The sequence below is a fragment of the Caenorhabditis briggsae genome (genome assembly GCF_000004555.2).
Source record: "Caenorhabditis briggsae complete genome, chrII, whole genome shotgun sequence".
Classification (NCBI taxonomy): domain Eukaryota; kingdom Metazoa; phylum Nematoda; class Chromadorea; order Rhabditida; family Rhabditidae; genus Caenorhabditis; species Caenorhabditis briggsae.
In genome coordinates this window covers 4,408,705-4,427,248 of record NC_013486.2, presented here as the reverse complement: position 1 = coordinate 4,427,248, position 18,544 = coordinate 4,408,705, and the positions used below count along the sequence as shown (strand labels likewise).

The 18,544-nt window shown below is 36.5% G+C and overlaps 2 protein-coding genes across 2 annotated transcripts; one reads left to right on the top strand and one right to left on the bottom strand.

The window, feature by feature from the left end:
* Positions 1 to 1,103: 1,103 nt before the first annotated feature.
* Positions 1,104 to 16,849, top strand: CBG11065 (the record flags this gene model as incomplete). The annotated part of the gene is made up of 12 exons (XM_002646587.1): positions 1,104 to 1,306; positions 2,144 to 2,298; positions 2,552 to 2,790; positions 2,995 to 3,177; positions 3,995 to 4,145; positions 4,470 to 4,579; positions 5,852 to 6,029; positions 9,557 to 9,685; positions 10,788 to 11,234; positions 11,281 to 11,671; positions 12,426 to 12,659; positions 16,798 to 16,849. 12 exons carry the CDS (start codon positions 1,104 to 1,106, stop codon positions 16,847 to 16,849), a joined length of 2,472 nt encoding a protein of 823 aa, XP_002646633.1.
* Cbr-hhat-1 lies at positions 6,083 to 9,228 on the bottom strand (the record flags this gene model as incomplete). Its single annotated transcript, XM_002646588.1, has 8 exons — positions 6,083 to 6,191; positions 6,240 to 6,487; positions 7,044 to 7,202; positions 7,252 to 7,549; positions 7,792 to 8,073; positions 8,306 to 8,541; positions 8,808 to 8,898; positions 9,092 to 9,228. 8 exons carry the CDS (start codon positions 9,226 to 9,228, stop codon positions 6,083 to 6,085), a joined length of 1,560 nt encoding a protein of 519 aa, XP_002646634.1.
* Positions 16,850 to 18,544: the final 1,695 nt, after the last annotated feature.

Below are 18,544 nucleotides of genomic sequence, written 5' to 3'. Positions count from 1 at the left end.
CAGAAAAATTTAAAAACTCTTACAGGTTCAAAAAAGATAAGTTCGAAAATTTCAGAATGACAGGAAGAAGAAAAATTAGTGGAATTCCAAAATTACAGGATATTTGAAATTTTCCAAAATGTGAAAAAAATGTTTTCATGTTCCGTTAGAGTTATTGAAATGCACAAATTTCAATGTTTCGAAAGTTTGGGATCTACCGTAAAACCTGTAATAGAAGGTTCCTTCTACTGTCAACTTTGAGCCCATATATCTCATTTCCTGTAAAAGATATCAAAAATATGTCAACTGATAAAAGTTGGTGGCAATATGATTAACATTAATCAGTTGATCACTTTTTAATATCTTTCACAGGAACAGGAATAAATTAGCTCAAAGGTAAACATTAGGGGGACCTTCTATTACAGGTTTTACGGTATCCAAATGGCTTGATCTTTTTCTGAACAGTGAAATTTTTTTTCGGAATTTTCTTGAGTAATTTTTCAAATTCCCTTTTACGGAACACCCTTTTTCCGTAAATTCCTAGTAACCTATATTATAAATTTATTCTAATTGAAAAAAAATTCTGATTCATTTTTTCTACTACCAACAGACAGAGAGTACACACGTACACAAAACATTTACAAATAACCACCCTCCACTCCGCTCGCTTCTTCTTCTTCTTCTATTATGTTCAACAAGAAAACATTTCTCCCAATATTACATATATATTATACATATTCTATATTATGACATACGGTTATACCATGATACTCCAGGCGCCAGAAGGTGCATGACAAGAAAATTCAAGTGGAAGAATTGAGAGAGAGAGAGAGAGAGAGAGAGAGAGAGAGAGAGGGGCTCTAAAATGCAAATATTTACCTGTGTGTGAGGAGGGAGAAGCTCCTTAGAAAAAGAGGAAAAAAGTGGGCGGAGCCAAGGAAATATCGGGAGGCAAAGAACTTGCAACTGTGGCTCAGGGAGCTCTACGCGGTCACCATCATCCCCTTCTCTAACTGTCTTTCTCCTCTCCTAATTGACCTCCCCATCTTATCTCTTTAGTAGATCAGATCACAAAAATCATCGAAAAGAGGTAGATCAAAAAACCTATTTCGATTACCCCGGAAATGGCGTTTTCGCTATTCTCCGTCGTCTCACTTACTGTTATTTATCGGTTGACCATCAACTTTCCGGAACTACCGTATACGGCCGAATTGAAAAATTTGGAATCCGAGGAGTTTTTGGTGAACTCGAAACATATTGCTCATGAGATTCAGCACTTGGTGAAGGATTTAGAAGGAAAGCATACGGCGAGGGTTGTGGATTTTAAGTGAGTTTTAGGATTTCTCAAATTCTGGAATTTATGGGGTCCGGAATTCTAGAACTCTTGTGGTTCTAGAATGTTTTAAGGATCATCACGATGTACAGCGTCTTAAAAGTTTTCAGACTTCAAAGAATCGAGAAGTTTCGGGATGATGAGATGTTGAAATCCTTAAATTTTAAGATTCTAGGTTTTATATACTGAAATTTTTGATTTTTAGGATTTTAGGATTTTAATAATTTTTTAAAAGCTTTTTATTCTGAGATTCTGAAATTTTTAGAATCCAAAAATCGAATTTTAAATTTGAGGAAATTTCAAAAACGGAAAAATCAAAATTTCAAGTTTTTTCGAATTTTCCAAAACTTTTACGAAGATTTTCAATTGTCGAAATTTTTCGAATTTACGGAATTTCCCAGTTTCCAAATTCTTTAAGTTTTGGAAATTTGAAAAGCTTTCAATTTTCTTCGAAATTTTTGGGATTTTGGATTTTCCCATTTTTGGAACTTCCCAAATTTCCACAATTCCCAATCTTTCGGAAGTTCTTGATTTTTTGAACTTTTGAATATTTCAATATTTTGGAATTTCAAAATTCTTCAAGTTTTTGAAATTTTCAAAACTTTTGGATTTTTAGAATTTTTCAACCTTTTTAACTCTTCCGAATTTTCCTGGTTCCAGGATTTCGGAATTTTTCAAAATTTAAACATTTCCGAATTTTCAACTATTTGGAATTTTGAATAATTTTGAGGTTCTGAAATTTACTGAAATTCTACATTTAGATAGCCCAAACTATTTCAAAAATATAAAAATTTATCTTTTGTTCAAAAAAGCCCGTCTCATATGTTCCAGGTACCATAAAATAATTGGCTCACTTGTCTATGTGGATTTGTATGCCGAAAAAGAGTCGCCACGTGTGTCCGATGTCCTGTTGTCCGCAATTAAATCCGGTAAAATCGGAAATCTTACGGTTTCCGATGAAGGATTTGAGCTACATGTTGTGAGAGGTGTGTATCTTGTGGACTAGCTTTTACTTGGTTCTTTTTGTTGTTATTTTGTTATGACCTACTTTTTTCTAAGTCATTCAACTTTCAGTGAAAGATGGTCAACTTTGAAATCCTGAAACAGTCTTCAAGAATTTTTCTATTAGTCTGAAAATATCAGAGTGAACTTAACAATATAGGAACTTCATTTTTGTAACTGACAAATTTCTTGGTCAATTTTCAAAATTTCAAATCACCTGAATCTGAAATCTTCCAGATTCCTCTACAGCATGTGCTGCCACCGAATTCACATGCCTCGACAAGACTTGTATCCCTGCCGACCAGAGATGCGACGGAAGACGTGACTGTCCAGATGGATCAGATGAGCACAAGGATCATGGAAAATGCAAACAGCACCAGCCAATCATTCATCAAACTGAAAAAATCGTCTTTGCACAGAAGCATGGATCCATTCATTTGTCAGCCAGTATTGATAACTCGGTTAAGGATAGTCAGGTAAGGAATAGGTTTTTTTTGTCAAAGTCATAACATGCTTCAAAGTTTTTGAAATTAAAAATATTAACAGCTGTAAGTGTAGATCATTTAGAGCTCTACAAAACGATATTAAATTGTACACTATTAGTATTTTTGCTTTTTGGATAAAAGCTGCTCAACTGAAGAGCCTCCAAATTGAGCCTCCTAAATTATTATAATTTTTAGATTGCCTGGTCCAAAGACTCTGTCCTTCTGGGCGTTGGATCTTTGACGTTAGCTGAGGACGGTCGTGTTACTGTATACAAAAAAGGAGACAAACACCATCTGCACATCCAGAATGCCACTGATTCCGATGATGGAACCTACAAGATGATCATTCAGGGAATGAATGTTGAAGCTGATTTTGAGGTGAGGCATTTTTTTTTTGAATTTCGCTAGGAAACTACTTCAAACAGAGTTTTAAATCTTCATTGAAAATAGAAGCCATTGAACTCATGAACCAAATATTAGAGGAACTTATGCCATTTTTTGTCCCAAACGGTCACGAACGCTTTTTTAGTCAACGAATAACATTTCAAGTAAAAAACAGTCATTAAGATCAATAAGATCAATAATAGCATTCTGGCACAACTCAGATCCTGCTCCTAAAGCCAAAATTTAAAAAAAACAGTCGAAGTTTTATATCATTGTAAAAATCTTGTTGAGATCTGAATTTTGAATTTAACTAGTTTCAAAAACATTGGATTATCATGGTAAACAACTTTATAAAAAACGCACTCCAGCTATAAAGTTGACGAAAACTGGTTCTAGGTACCTGACTCCTAATTGCCAACTTTGACCCAATTTATCTCAATTCTGTGAAAGGAATCAAAAAGTTGTTAACTGGCAAAATGCTTTTGATATTATGATAAACATTTTGTCAGTTGATTATTTTTTGATATCTCTCACAGAAACCGAGATATATGGCCTCAAAGTTGAAAGTTGGGATGTTCATTCTTGTATTAGAGTGTGCCGCTAGGTGCCCCCACCAATTGTCCACGTTGACCCAATACATCTCGATTTCTGTGAAATATATCAAAAATGTCAACTAGCAAAATATTCATCATAATATCAAAAATATTTTGTTAGTTGACTATTTTCTGATATCCTTCCCAGGAACCGAAATATATGGGCTCAGGGGATATTAGTCTCCCCTCTTTTGATCTTATCTCTCGCAAATCTACAGGTGCGCATCACATCGGACCACCTGGCCATCGAGTCCGACGAGTGCCCAAGCGGAGAACGTTCCTGTAAATCTGGTCACTGTCTTCCAGTTTCCCAATTCTGTGACCGTCGTGTACAGTGTCCAGATGGTGATGACGAGGAGAACTGCTCCGGTAAGTGCTGACTAATTTCTATTCATTCCATTTTTTGTGAAAGGAGTCAAAACCGTTTTTGATTATAATAGTAATAATATAATTGCATTTTGAGGTTAGTAGGAATGACTCATAAATTGGGGAAACAGGTCCTAGTACTCTCAAAAGTCTGGTCAAATAGAATAAAGGAGGGGGGAAAAGAGCAAGACGGTGCTCCTATGCTCTCCCGAGAAACAATAGTTAAACAGTGGAGAAAAAGCACTTGTTTTGTTTTTGGAGCATAAGAAAAGAGCCTGCGCATAATAACATGCACATTGAAAAATTTGTGAAAATTGTGTGTTTCAGAAGTGCAATGCAAATCGAATGAGTTCCGATGCGAGTCGACAAATGTTTGTGTGCCAACGGTCGTCGTTTGTGATGGATGGAAGGATTGTCATGATGGTTCGGATGAGAAGGTGATTTTTTTGTATGGGAAGGGATTGAGAAGTTTGAGAAAAATTTGGAATACCGTAAACACCCACAAAAAACATTTTGGGGCCAATATTGGAGGTGCCGCGCTGCTAGCTACGCGGTCTCAGCCGACGTTCCCAATTTATCTCGGTTCCTGTGAAAGATATCACAGAGTCGTTAACTGACAAATTCCTACTGATAATATGATAAACATTTTATCAGTTGACAACTTTTGGATGTCTTTCACAGGAACCGAGATATATAAGCTCAAAGTTGGCGATTTGTTCTATAACAGTGTTTAGGGTTTTTTTAAGCGAATGATATCTTTCAGTGATAAAAATGGTAGATCAAAACTATTCGATTGATGTGAAAATTTTTAAACGATATGAAAGAAAAAACAGAGCTTCATTTTTATAATCAACACCTTTTTGAAAAATCAAGCCCTGAAAAATACAGTACCTCGAACGAATAATATCATTTTAAAATTTTTTCATTGAAAATTAGTACAATTTAGAGCCCTGAAAAATATTCCAGAATTGTTAGATTTTTCTGAAAATTCCATATCCTACTGAACAAAATTAGAGCTTCAATTTTGTAATTGAATCCTTTTTTGTAAACCTCGATCCTGAAGAGATACCAAAAAAGTGCCAAAAATTAGCACTGTAATGAGAATTGTGTCAGTTAAAACTAGCTTATCTCACTTTATTAGATTTGTACTAAAAAGTTGTCAACTACAAAAACGAAGCTCTCATTTTGTTTAGTATACTCTCAAATTATCAACAAAATTTGACCGTTTTGATCTACTTTTTTCTGAGCTACGCGGTCGCAACCGGGGCTGGGCGACCAATGAAGTGTACCCTCCAACCTTAACTCTATTTATCTGGCTTCCTGTAAGAGATATAAAAAGTTTTCAACTAACAAAATGTTTATCATAATATCAACAATATTTTATTAGTTGACAGCTTTTTGATATTCGTTACAGGAAACGAGATATATGATGCCAAACTCGACAGGCTGAGCAACGCGTTCGCAGCCTGCGCTTGCTTGCAGTCCGAAAAGTCATAGTTTTACCTAATTTATAATGCTCCTTGTAAGAGATATCAAAAAGTGATCAATTAGTACAATGTTCATCATAAAACCAGAAACATTTTATTAGTTGATCACTTTTTGATATATGTTACAGAAGACGAGATAAAGTGGGTCAAAGAGAGGAAGCGTTTCTATTACAGGCTTAACGGTTGACAACAAGTTTCGCCTACAACCAAACAAATTTCCAGACTTGCTCCCACCCACGCAAGACCTACAAACCCCATCATAATCATGTCAAAGTCAACGCAATGTGTCAAGACGGCTCAGAACCAGAATTCAGTCTTCACGGATCCAGCTACTGTTGGTCCAATAAAGTGTGCCCCTCGCTCACAGAATGTGTTCATGGATTGTGCTGTCCGATTTCTAGTGAGTCAATTACTTTATTACCAATTATTTAGAACATTATGTACAAAAACAATTTATTCGGATTTGGTTTTCTTCGAGTCCTTCAAATTTTTCAACCTATCCACTTCCATACAAGTGTTTGCGTGGAACCATCCCAAACTGATGATCAGAAGGAATGGCCATCTGAAATCCAGTTACAGTAATCCAGCTTATACACCTTCTATTTCTTACCTAACAGTAATAGTTTCCTCAATCAAAAAACGTTGCACAAACGCCGCTCCAACATCAGAACCTCCCAGGAAGTAGAAGTTGGAGTACAGGCCAATGGCAAATGGTAAAATATGACACCATGCCAGAATTCTTCTGAGTGCCACGTCACTTAAATTGGCTTCTCTCCACTTTCGAACACTTTCAATCGTGTAGATGGATTTCGATCCCATTTCGATGAATAGGGCGAGAATGTTCAAACCGATCCAGACCTGTAATTAGCAAACTTAATTGGGTCAAATAAAAAGTTCCTCAAGTGTTTTCGCATAATACTAGTTACAGTAATATGGGCAAAAAATCATGTTCTGGTTTTTTACGCCAGCTACTTGGTGGCCTAGATTTTTCTAGGCCATTCAAGAGTTGTTACATTAGGATATCAAATGTGACGTTTTCAGTGAAAGATAGGTCAACTTTTAAGTCCTACAAAAGTAGTTCAAAATTGTCAGATTGTGTTGAAAATATAAAAGTGTACTAAACAAAAATTAAGCTTCATTTTTGTAGTTGACAACTTTTTTGTAACTTTTCTGGTTTTTGAACTATGCGCCTTTTTTTTGAGCTATGACCCCTACAGTGCTAGACTACAAATGTCCTAGCATATAAGAATGGAATTTTTCGATAAAATTGTCAACTACAAAATTAAAGCTCTTATGCGGTTTATTCTGAGATTTTCAGATAAGTCTGAAAATTCTAGACTGCTTTTAAGATCTCAGAAGCTGACCAGTCACAAAATGATAAATTTGGGTGCCTAGCTTTTTCTAAACCACTTACAATATTATGATGGTAGAATCCGTGCCAGAGAAGCACGAATCCATATGAAATGAAAACTCCAAAGATTTTTCTTGGCAAAGAGAACGTTGGCGCACAAATTGGAATGAAAATATAGGTCTTGAAGAATTGGTAGAGTCCTCGATCGAATTCTCGCCACACCTGAAAGATTTTGGGTCATATCTTGAGAACCGTAACTATTTTCACCAACCTTCGAATACAATGTAACGCGAATGAGACAAATCGGTCCTGGAAGTGGATCCATATTATCGAGTTTGGCAAAAAGAGAGGGTAGACCGAAGATAACGGCGTATTTCAAATGGAAAAATATTCCCATCGCCATCCCAAGAGCAACGAATTGGTCCTTTGGGAGGGAGTAAAGGTATGGCGCATTTTTGAGAATCGCCTCTTGGTATAAAAAGTGAAGAGAGGTCTCCATGAGCCACCACCAGAAGGCAATACGTACTCCAGACCAGATGCAGTTGAGCCAGTTTCGTTGGCGTGTGTTTCTGAAAGGAATTTTGTGGAGATTTTGAGATTTTTGGATCTTGAGATTCTGAAACTCCGAGCTTCCGAGATTTCCAGATTTCCAGATTCTCAGATTCTCAGATTCTGCGACTCCAAAGATTTCAAAATTCCAGCTTCCGAGATTCTGAGAGGCCGAGATCCCGAGATTCCGAGATTTCAAGATCCCGAGATTCCGAAATCCCAAGACTCCGAGATTCTAAATTTCTAGAACGCAGAAACTCACCTCTCCCTGATCTGTCTCTCAAAATCCGGATACAACATGATCAACGAAAACAGATAGGGCTGATAGAATGCATAAAACATCATTCTGACGAATCGCTTAACGACACTATCATCCTCTTTTCTCGAATTCCCTTTCAAATGTTCCAGGGAATACGAAATGTAATGAATCATTGAGTAGGAGAGGAATGTGAAGATCAGAAAAGGGTCATCGGACAGGGAGTTGGTTTCATGCATTGATACGTAGAGCACTGGAAGAGCACTCAGCCAAACTGCCCAGGTTTTTCTGAAAGTTTTGAGTTTAGTGAGTAGGAAGCTAGGCCATTGGGGTTTTTTAGGTGGACTGCACGGCGCTGCACCGCTGAGCTACGCTGTCGCAAGCTCCGACCGCCGGCTTGTAGCATACCTAAGCTTGTAAGCTAATTGTAAGCTTGAAAGCTTATAAGCTAGTTGTGAGCTAAGTTCCCCAATTTAGAAGATAAGCTACGCGGCCATATAAGCTAACTTTTAAAACTCACCCAACATAAGTAGCCGTGAGAAAAACAACGGATCCTTGAGCGATAGAAACTCCAACTAAGAACGGAGTAAAATAATAGGAAACTGCTCCGATTGAGGCTAGGGTATAAATTGGGATGAATGCGATTTCGGGAAGAATTGCTGATCCGGTATTGAAAAGTAGAAAATGGCCGAAGAAGACTGGCAGATAGGACCAGGCGAATGGAGACCAACGCGACCATTCCCAATTTGTGACGTCCTGAAAGTTAGGAAGGTAATTAAGATTATTGGGTAATTAAGGGACATAATTAGTTTAAAAAATGATAAGTCTTTGAAACTTGGTAAAGTTGAAAAATTTGATATCTCAGTTCGACATCATTACAAATCGAAAGTTTAAAATTTGAAGTAAAAATTTAAAGCTAGTCTCTCAAAATTCCAATAATTTTTAAAGTCAAATTTAAATATATTTTCCATGAAAACATTATTTTTGATGGATTACTGTACTTTTTAAGAAAATCCCCCCACCTTCATCATGGGTCCTGTCAAATTTCCAATCACTGGAGGCGTACTCCAAATTCCATAGTCCCCAATGCTCCATTTAAAATCTTGACTGGCTCTGGAAATATTGAAATTATTTTTTTGGAAGTTTCAAAACCACTAACTCTTCTAGAAAGATTCTAGAAAGATTCAGACTTTGAAAATTTTCCAAAATTCGAAAAATTTTAAAACCTACAACTTCTAAAAGATACAGACTGGAATCTTTCGTTTTTCAAAATTTCAACGAAAAAATTCAAAAATACCCAACTCACCTATAAACTCCATACCAGGCATAAGCCATAGTACACACGGTAACAGCAAAACATACTGGAATTTCTTTAAGTGGTGGATACTCAAAAAGTTGGGGTTTCACCCTAGCTGGTGGTTTAGAAGACGTGGAAGCGGTCATAGGAGAGGCTTCTGACTATCCTATAGTTCTTCTTCGTTTCTTTCCCGATCATCCTCTAGAGGATGGAAGGCGAAAGTAGGACATACAGGACATACGCGATGTGTCTGCGCCCTCCTCGCTTTTCGTACTCTCTCGCCTTCCGCAGAATCCGTTTCGTTTTCATCTCCCGATTCTATATGCTAATCCAAGGACGTTCTGGGGGCGGAAAACTGTTGCAAACAGTGATCCGTAAAAGTAAGGGATTCTGGAAGATGGGGAACTTTAATAGATTCTAACAAATTATGGGTTGATAATTGAATTCCGAATATCGAAAATTCGTTCTTTTCAGAAACCAGAAAACGTCAAAGCGAGTGCCTTGAAGGACAATTCAAATGCAACACTGGTCAGTGTATTGAGGATAGTCAAAAGTGTAATCGCAAGTATGATTGTGCTGATGGATCCGATGAAACCACGTGTGGTAAGTTCTACTAAAAGTCATTTTTCTCGGTTCCTGTGAAAATTATCGAAAAGTGTTTAACTGGTAAATTGTTCATGATGAAATCAAAAATATTTTGTCAGTTGAAATGTTTTTGATTTCACAGTAGCCGAGATAAATGTCGTTAAAGTTAACTACCGTAAAACCTGTAAATGAAGCGTCCTCTCTCTCATTGTCAAGTTTGAGCTAGTCCATTTCAAGGGGTGTTCCAAAATATTAAGAATTGCTTCTGTACAGCAATTGCTTAATTATGTGTGTAGTTTAGAATCAAGAGCGTCAGGTACATGGAAAAAGGGACAGAAGAGAGAGAGAATGGGTAATGAAGAGGCTAAAACGGACAATTTGAAAAAAACTTGATCTTGCGATAATTCTCGCGCTATTCTCAATTAACTATGTGTGTGATGATTTATAATTGAGGATGGGAATGTAAAACAATTACCCTCTTAACGTTCAACTTTGAAACTAATTACCTCGGTTCCTGTGAAATATATCCAAAAGTGGTAACCGGAAAAAATGTTACTGAATAAATGATAAACACTTCGTTAGTTTACCACTTTTTGATATCTTTCACAGAAAAGGAGTTATATGGGCTTAAAGTTGACGGTTAGAAGACACTTATCGTAATTACACTAGTAGAATGCCCCTCCAAACTTTGAGCTAATTTATCATAGTTCCTGTAAAAGATATCAAAAATTTGCCAACCGATAAAACATTACAGATAATATGATAAATATTTTGTTAGTTGACCACTTTTTGATACCTTTCACCAGAAATGAAATATATAGGCTCCAAGTTGACGGTTTGGGCGGCGTTCTATAAGAGTGATTACGGTAGTTGCACCCTAACGGTCAACTTTGAGCCGAATTATCTCGGTTCATGTAACAGATACCAACAAGTTGTCAATTGACGAAACATTTTTGACATTATAATAAACATTTTCTCGGTTGATCACTTTTTAATATCTCATTTAGGAACCGAGATATATGGGCTCAAAGTGTACGGTGAAAATACACTTATTTTGTTAGTTAACGTTTCAGTGGCTTTGACCGGAATTGGGATAATTCACCTTACAATTTTTTTTCAGATTACTATCTCGCTGTTCAAAAATACCATGAGCAACAAGAAAGACAAGACTCCCAACCAGCTCCAACCCATGCTCCATCTCACCACCAACAACCACCTCCACCAGCATCCACCGAAGAGCAATCGGACAATCTGGTGTGCAACGATCAAGAGTTCCGTTGCCCATACCTCGCTCAGACCCGCTGCTTCCACTACGACAAACTCTGTGATGGAGTAGATGACTGTGGAGATGGATCAGATGAAACAAACTGTGATTCGAATGAAGATCAGGATCAACCAGCCGCCCCTATCCCGCCACCAGCACCAGCTCCAGCATCTGCAGAGAAGATGAGTGGAAGATGTTCGGAGAGACAATTCGAGTGTAAACGAGATGGAAAATGTATTGATAAGACGTTGGAGTGTAATCATAAGTATGATTGTGAGGATGGTTCAGATGAAACCGAATGTGGTAAGCTTAAAGGGAAATTAGGGAATTAAAAATAAGAACTATTCAGAATACTTCAAAGCAGCAATGGCTCGTCGTGGAGAGTCTTCTACTGTGTCTACTACTACCGAACAGCAACATCACCAGCAACACCATCAGCAACAACACCAAGGACATCATCAACACAATCAAGCTCAGCAACATCCAGCTCAACCCGCTCAACCATCCCACGACGCCCACGAAGAGCACAGACGCCGTCTTGAAGAACACCATCGTCGTGAAGAAGAGCACCGACGTCGTCAAGAAGAAGAATCGCGTGCACGTGCCCATCAACAGAGCCTTCTACACGCAAGTCAAGTGGAGAGTACTGAAGTCACATTCCACGATGAATACGATGGAGACAGTGGTGTCGGATGTTTGGAGCACGAGTTTCAGTGTGCTATTGGAGAGTGTATTGATAAGTGAGTAATGGAAATGTGCTCTATTGCTCTATTGATAATATGACAAACATTTTAACAGTATACACATTTTCAGTATCTCTCATATGAGCCGAGATACTTGAGCTCCAACTTGACAGTGTGGGGGCACTTCTATTACAGGGTTTACGATGCAAAAAAAACGTATCTTTTGGTTGATTTGTACCATTTATAAGAGTCTGGAGCTCAGTTGTCAATCAAGTCTCGGATAACTTTGAAGCTTTTAGAAGTTTTAAAACAGACCTAGATCAAAAACTTTGCATTCACACTATCTTTCAAAAATGTCTAGTTTTTCCGCTATTTGCCCATTCCTGAAAAACAGTACAAAAATGGCAAAGATGAATTCCCCCAAAAAATTTGATTCTGACAAGCTGGGAGCTTCAAAATGAGCCAAAACATGCCAAGATTCGACGATTTTGAATTGAGTCGTGTTTAGTCTCATTTGGAAGCCAAAGACTTCAAAAATCGAGAAGTCTAGTTTTTGGGTTGGTTGGTTCACTTCGAAGCCTGCTTTACACCTTTCAAAATGTTCAAAGTGATCGGAAACTTGACAGCCGAACTCCAGGCTATTGGCTGGAAACTGACGGAAAATTAAATGAAAAATATGTTTCTGTTGACCGGTACTGTAGCTCAGCCGGTAGAGAAGCCAAACCCCTGAAATTTTGTCTATAAGTTCAAGAGACCTCTATTAAAAGACTTCAGAAATACTACTGTACCTTAAAAAATCAAAATTTTCCAGACGCCGCGTTTGCGACACTCGTCCCGATTGTCTCGACGCCTCGGACGAGCAGAACTGTTCGGACCGCGCCCAACCATCGCAACCGGACCATCATCAGCAACATCATGTTGCGCAACCACCACCATCTCTTCCCTCGGCTCCAGTGAACAACTATCCGGGTCAGTTTGCAACACTGAACTTTTGTTCATTTTTAAGTGGGGGTAATCATGAGAAGTGTGCACTTAACGCAGGAGGGTATGTTTGTGTTTGGAAAAGTGGATACCCTATCAGTTGTACGTATTTTGCACTTTTCTCTGAAAGCACCTATTCAGCAGTCTGTTCATTCGACTCAAATACTAAAAAAATGCCTAGGCACTTGGGCCATTATAAATGGCCGAGGACCCGGAAATTTCTGAAAATTTTCAAAATTTCACATCTGGTCATGTTCATACTCATTTTTAAGCCCAAAAAATGAAAAAAATTTAAAAAACAACGTTTCAAGTTTCTAGCTCAAGAATTGGCTGAGTTACAGTCAGAACCATTTTGAACATAAACCCTTCGAAAACTTGAAAATTTCAAATTTCGACAATTTTTATCCTGGTTAGGCTTGTTTTGAAGCTTTTAAGTTTTGAAAATCAACGATATTATTCTTACGCTTCTAGCAAAGAAAAATTAGCTGAGTTACAGCCAAAACAATTTCTTCACGGTACCCGGACCCCTTTCGGAATTTTCAAGTTTTATCGATTTTCGCCGTGTTTAGGCTCATTTTGAAGCTCTCAATTAGCTGAACTCAGGAATTGTGTTTTTGGTAGCTTAAGACTCCAATTTGGAAGATTAGACCATCAAACATTAAAAAATTGCAGTACTTTCCTATCTATCAAGATGATTTAGGTCAAATTCTAAATTTGTGTTCTTGTGAAATCACAAACTAGGAAGTACATTTCTCCGTCTAGATGATGATACTTTTTTCTCTCTCATTTTCGTATCGAAATTTGCTTCTTTTCCTTTCTAAATCAAAATTGAAAAGTGACTCATTTTCAATTTTGATCCTGGCCACTGTATGTCTTGGTTCTTTTTTGACGGGAATTCCAAAATGTTCATCTCTTTTATCTTCATTATCATCAGATCATAATTCTCTTCTCCCCAAATCTCATAAATTACTAAATTTTCTCACTCTCATTTTGCCCCGACAAACCATTTTCTAATTTCCGCTGGTGACCCAGAACGCCCTTTCTCTTCCAATCTGTCTCGTCGAAAATTTGATAAGAAGACGTTCGGTTCTTTTTGGAAGCAAAAAGGAGGAAATTGGAAATGGTTGTGTGCAGAGGGATACTCATACTTCCGGTGGAACGGGGGGAAACAAGTGTTCTAGAAGTTTCCATGGGGTTCGAACTTGCGGGCTAAGGACTGAGCCGACTGAGCTAAGGGGCAGCTCAACTGGTAGAAGCGGAACAGTTCGAACAGTGGACCCGCAAGTTCAACTCTGTCAAGGGGGTTTTGCAGAGAGCCTATTTTCACTTTCCTACACCTTTGAAAAACTAGAAGCTACATTAAAACTTTTAAGACCCAAATTTTGAGCTCAATCATCTCAATTCCTATTAGAGTTATCAAAAAGTGACCAACAAACAAATTGTTGATGATATTATGACAAACATTTTATCAATTGACAATTTTTTGATATCTCTCACAGAAACCAAGATATTTGAGTTCAAATAAAACACCGCATTTGCTCGCCTTTTCAATACTTGAATGTTGAGCTCAATTATCTCGCCTCTTATAAGAGCTATCAAAAAGCGATTAACTAATAAAATGTTTGTCATAATATTAGTAATATTTTGTTAGTTGACAAATTTTCGATATCTTTCACAGGAACCGAGATATTTCAATTCAAAGAAAGCACACTATTTGCTCTTATTGAACGCCTTTTATAGACTTGTACTTTGAATTCAATTATCCTGTATGAGATATATATAATTTATCAAATGATAAAATGTTAATGATGCTACGATAAACATTTTATCAGTTAAAAATGTTTTGATATCTCTGACAACAACCTAGATATTCAAGATAACGTTCAAGTATCGCAAAAGCAAGCAAGTACGGTATTTTCACCTTCTAAATTTTTTTCATATATATTTATTACGACTCCGGGATCCCAAAAACCAGTTGGTCACTCTTCTCCCCCTCTCTGAATCCTCGTGTTGTGTATAAAGGGGTCCGATGTATCTAAACAACAACAACATGAAAAATTGGCTGTCATTGTGTGTAAATGATGACAGGCCTGGAGCAAATGCTATTATGTTTTTTTCTTGCTAGAAAAAATGTGTGTATTGCCCTACGTATGATTCTAGACTATTCCGAAAACTTCCGAAAATCTTTTTACCGATTTTCCCGCAAGTTTCTTCTTTTTCATCGTCTCATACCTAAATACCATTGGATGATAAACATGTCAATAATCGAATCGTCTTCTCCTTCTTCATCAACATCATCATCATATACTTCTTCTTCTTCTTCTTCTTATTTCGATTTCCCACAAACAGTAATGTTTGTGGCCGACGACGACGGGCGGTGTGGAGACGGGGGACCAAAACGAAGCCACGCCCTTTTGATATCTTCTTTTCGTCTTCTTTCTTCGGCTACTGATTACGAATGGACTGCGCAAAGGAGAGAAAAAGGAGAGGAGGCGGGAGATTTTTGCTATGTACAATCGGAACGTATACCACCTCCCTTTTGTTGTCTTCTGCCTCTTTTTCGATTGATATATTACTTGATTTAGTACTCTCTCCCTTCTTCTTGTTTGACACCTTTTTATGATGTTGAAGCTACTTTCGTTTTTCTGTACAGTATAAGCGTTCAGGCTAATAATCTTAGCTGTAGGCCTTTAAAGCTTACTTTCTACCGTACCTCTTTTTTAGAATTATGAGATTCTGAAATTCTGAGATTCTATGATTATATGATTCTAAGATTCTAAGGTTTTAGGATTTTGAGATTCTGAGATTCAGAAATTTCAATTAGCCAAGATTCTGAGTATTCAAAGTTCTTGTGAACTCTAGTTAAAAATGTTAAAATTCCAATTCCAAAAATGAGAAAATCATCGAATACCAAAAATTCAATATTTTGAACGTTTTGCGAGAATTTCGAATTTTTCAATTTTTCAGAATTTTGTGTAGATGTCAAAAAATTTTTAGGTTTTTGATTTTTCGGATTTATGAAATTCCTGGGCTTCTTTTTTCAAAGATCTGAACAATTTTGAAAACCCAGAAAAAAATAATTATATACTTTTCTTGGTATACATAAAATGTTAATCTAGGTGTCCCTTAAACTTAAAATTTCCAGCTTTTCCAATTTCAGCGTTTCGAATCTCCAAAATTCATAACTTCCATAGTTCCCCTCGCAGCCCGTACCATTTTGTACCTATCACATTATCATTTCTTTCCCCCGGCGGAAAAATAATTTGTTTTTCGTAATACACAAATGATATTTTTCTCTATCCCTCTCTCCGATCAATCTCCCAATGTGTTCGCAAGATTTTCATTTTTTGCAAACATTTTCTTCTAATTTCCGTTTTTCCAAAACTTCTATGTGTTCTTATTCATTCTTCATTATCATTAAACTTCGAAATTTGAAAATTTGGGCATCTTCTCGATAACCGATAATTAATAAGGGGGAGAGGAAACTAGGACATATGTAATAATGACGAGAATAAGTGATAATGCGAGATGAGAGGGACACCCTTTGATTCTTATCTTTGTGGTTTCATCTCTTCTAAAAGGTTCTCTTCTGATGAGGAGGGGGACATATCTACCATATATGCCGCCTTTATACGAAAAAAAAACAAAGAAAAGGGAAAGTGTGAGATTTCGAGAGTTTGAGATTCTAAGATGCTCAGAATCCAACATTCTAAGGTTTCAAGATTCTAAGATTCCAAAATTCTAAGATTCGAAGATTCTAAGATTCTAGAATTTCGAAATCCGGGCATTTGGATATTCTAGAACTCAGAAATTCTTAAATTCCCATATTCTGAAGTTCTGAACTTCTGGAGCATTTTGCCAAAAACGAGAATTCCAGGATCTCCCAGAGATCCCAGAAAATAACTTTTTTTTTCCAAAGTTTTTGAAATTCTTGGGACCTCAAATTTCAAAAATTGAGAGAATCATCAAATACCGAAAACTTGACATTCTGAACGATTTCTAAGGAGTTCGAATTTTCCGAATTTTCAGAGTTTTGTAAAGTTGTCAAAATATTATAAGATTTCGGAATTTTTCGAATTTCTGAAATGTTTGAATTGTCAGAATCTGAACTCTCAGAAAACTTGAAATTTCTTTCAAACTTGAAATTTTTTCTCTAAGATTTTGGATTTCTAAAATACTAAAGCACACCGATTTTTTTTCAGAATCTCAAAAATCCAAAAAAATCCAAAATTCAAGGCATCTGGAACTTTCTGAAACTCGAACTTTCATTTTTTAAAATTTTCTAAATATACAGGATATTTTAAAATCTCAGGTGTCGTTAGATAACTTTCGAATTTTTGAAACTTCTGTATTTTTGAACGCTCTTCTGAACTTCTGTACCCCAAATATCACAAATCCATCATTTTTGAACACATTTTTGACACTTCTAGGTGTCAAAAATCTCACTTTGAACGCAAAATTTTCTGAAACCTAACACTAGTAACAGATAACAAGAAAAGCAAAGTAAAAAAGAGAGGGGTTCTTCTCAACAAAAAAAAAATCATTGAGATAATGCACACGAAAAAAGTTGACATGATGAAGAACAACAAAAGTGTAAAGCGAGAGATGAATAGTGAAGAGAGACGCAGAGAAAAAGGATAGGGGATAGAGATACAAACTCATTTTTTCGTAAGAAAATCAGAGAGAAAAAGTTTGTTGCTCATTTTTGGTTTTGATACATATCATGCTTAATTCTCCCTGGAGAATATTTGTCCATTTTCGGACCGGATGGACATCTGTCTCTTGTTCTCTGTTATGACTTTTCCCCATAAATATGCCTTGTGTTGTCCTTCTTGTTCTTTGTTGTTCATCATTTTGATTTAGGAAAGAGAAGAGAAAGTTTTTAGTTTTGTTGATTTACGGACCTTTGAGAATCTAAGATTTTGAGGTTCTGAAAAATTCTGAAATTTCAAGGATCTAACAATAGAAGTCTGGCGGTATAAATCTCTAAGTTCTTAAGGAATTGTGGATTTTGAGATTTCGAAAATTTGATAGAGATTACGAATTTCTAAAATTCTAAAATTCTGTGCTCCTAAGGTTCTGAAGGGCTCAAATGTTTTAAGATTATAAGATTTTGAGACATTGGGATCCCAGATTTGGAATTTTTAAAACTTTAGAAAATGATAATTTTTAATTAATAAGAATTCAGAAATATCAAAAGACCTTTGAAAGAATATATCTGGAACTTTTTTCAGAGTTTCAAGAATTCCAAAATTTCGAAAATTTTTGATTCCGAAATGCGGGATATTCAAATTCCAGATTTCCAAGCTTGCCGAAAATTCAAGCTCTAGAATTCTGAAATTGGGAGGTTCAGAGATTCTGAGATTCTAAAGTCAATATCTCGGATTTCAGATTTTTAGAACCTCAACAATATTATAATTTTCAAAATTCAGAACCAACTGATTCGAAATTTTGAACTCTCCGGTACCTTCGAATGTTACTACAATATATGGCAGAATTTTAGAATTAGAGTTTAAGATTCTAAAATTTTATTTTCTCGAAACTTCTTGACCACCACTTTTTTCCATCCCCTTCGGTCAATCAAAAATGGCAATATAATCATGATCATCTGCCGTCGCCGCAGAATGGGTGTTGCTTTTCTTCTTCTTCTATAAAAGAAAAGAGTCATTTTGACATTTATAACCGCTTCAATAATTTTCGGCATTTTGATTTGATTATCAGGTCTCTCTGTCTTTTCGAGGAGGGGACCGGTTCAAAAGTTTCAATCGTTTGAACCGTCGGTTTTCACGATTTTCAATTCTCTTCGTATAGCTCATTTTTTGTGACTCATAAAATTTTGAACAATGGGATAGGTGGAGCTTAATGTTCGATTCCTGTCGAAAGTCATTAGTCAAAAAGTGTGCAGATTTTTATGAGTCATCGTTTAAAAAATGGCCTATAAAATGGATC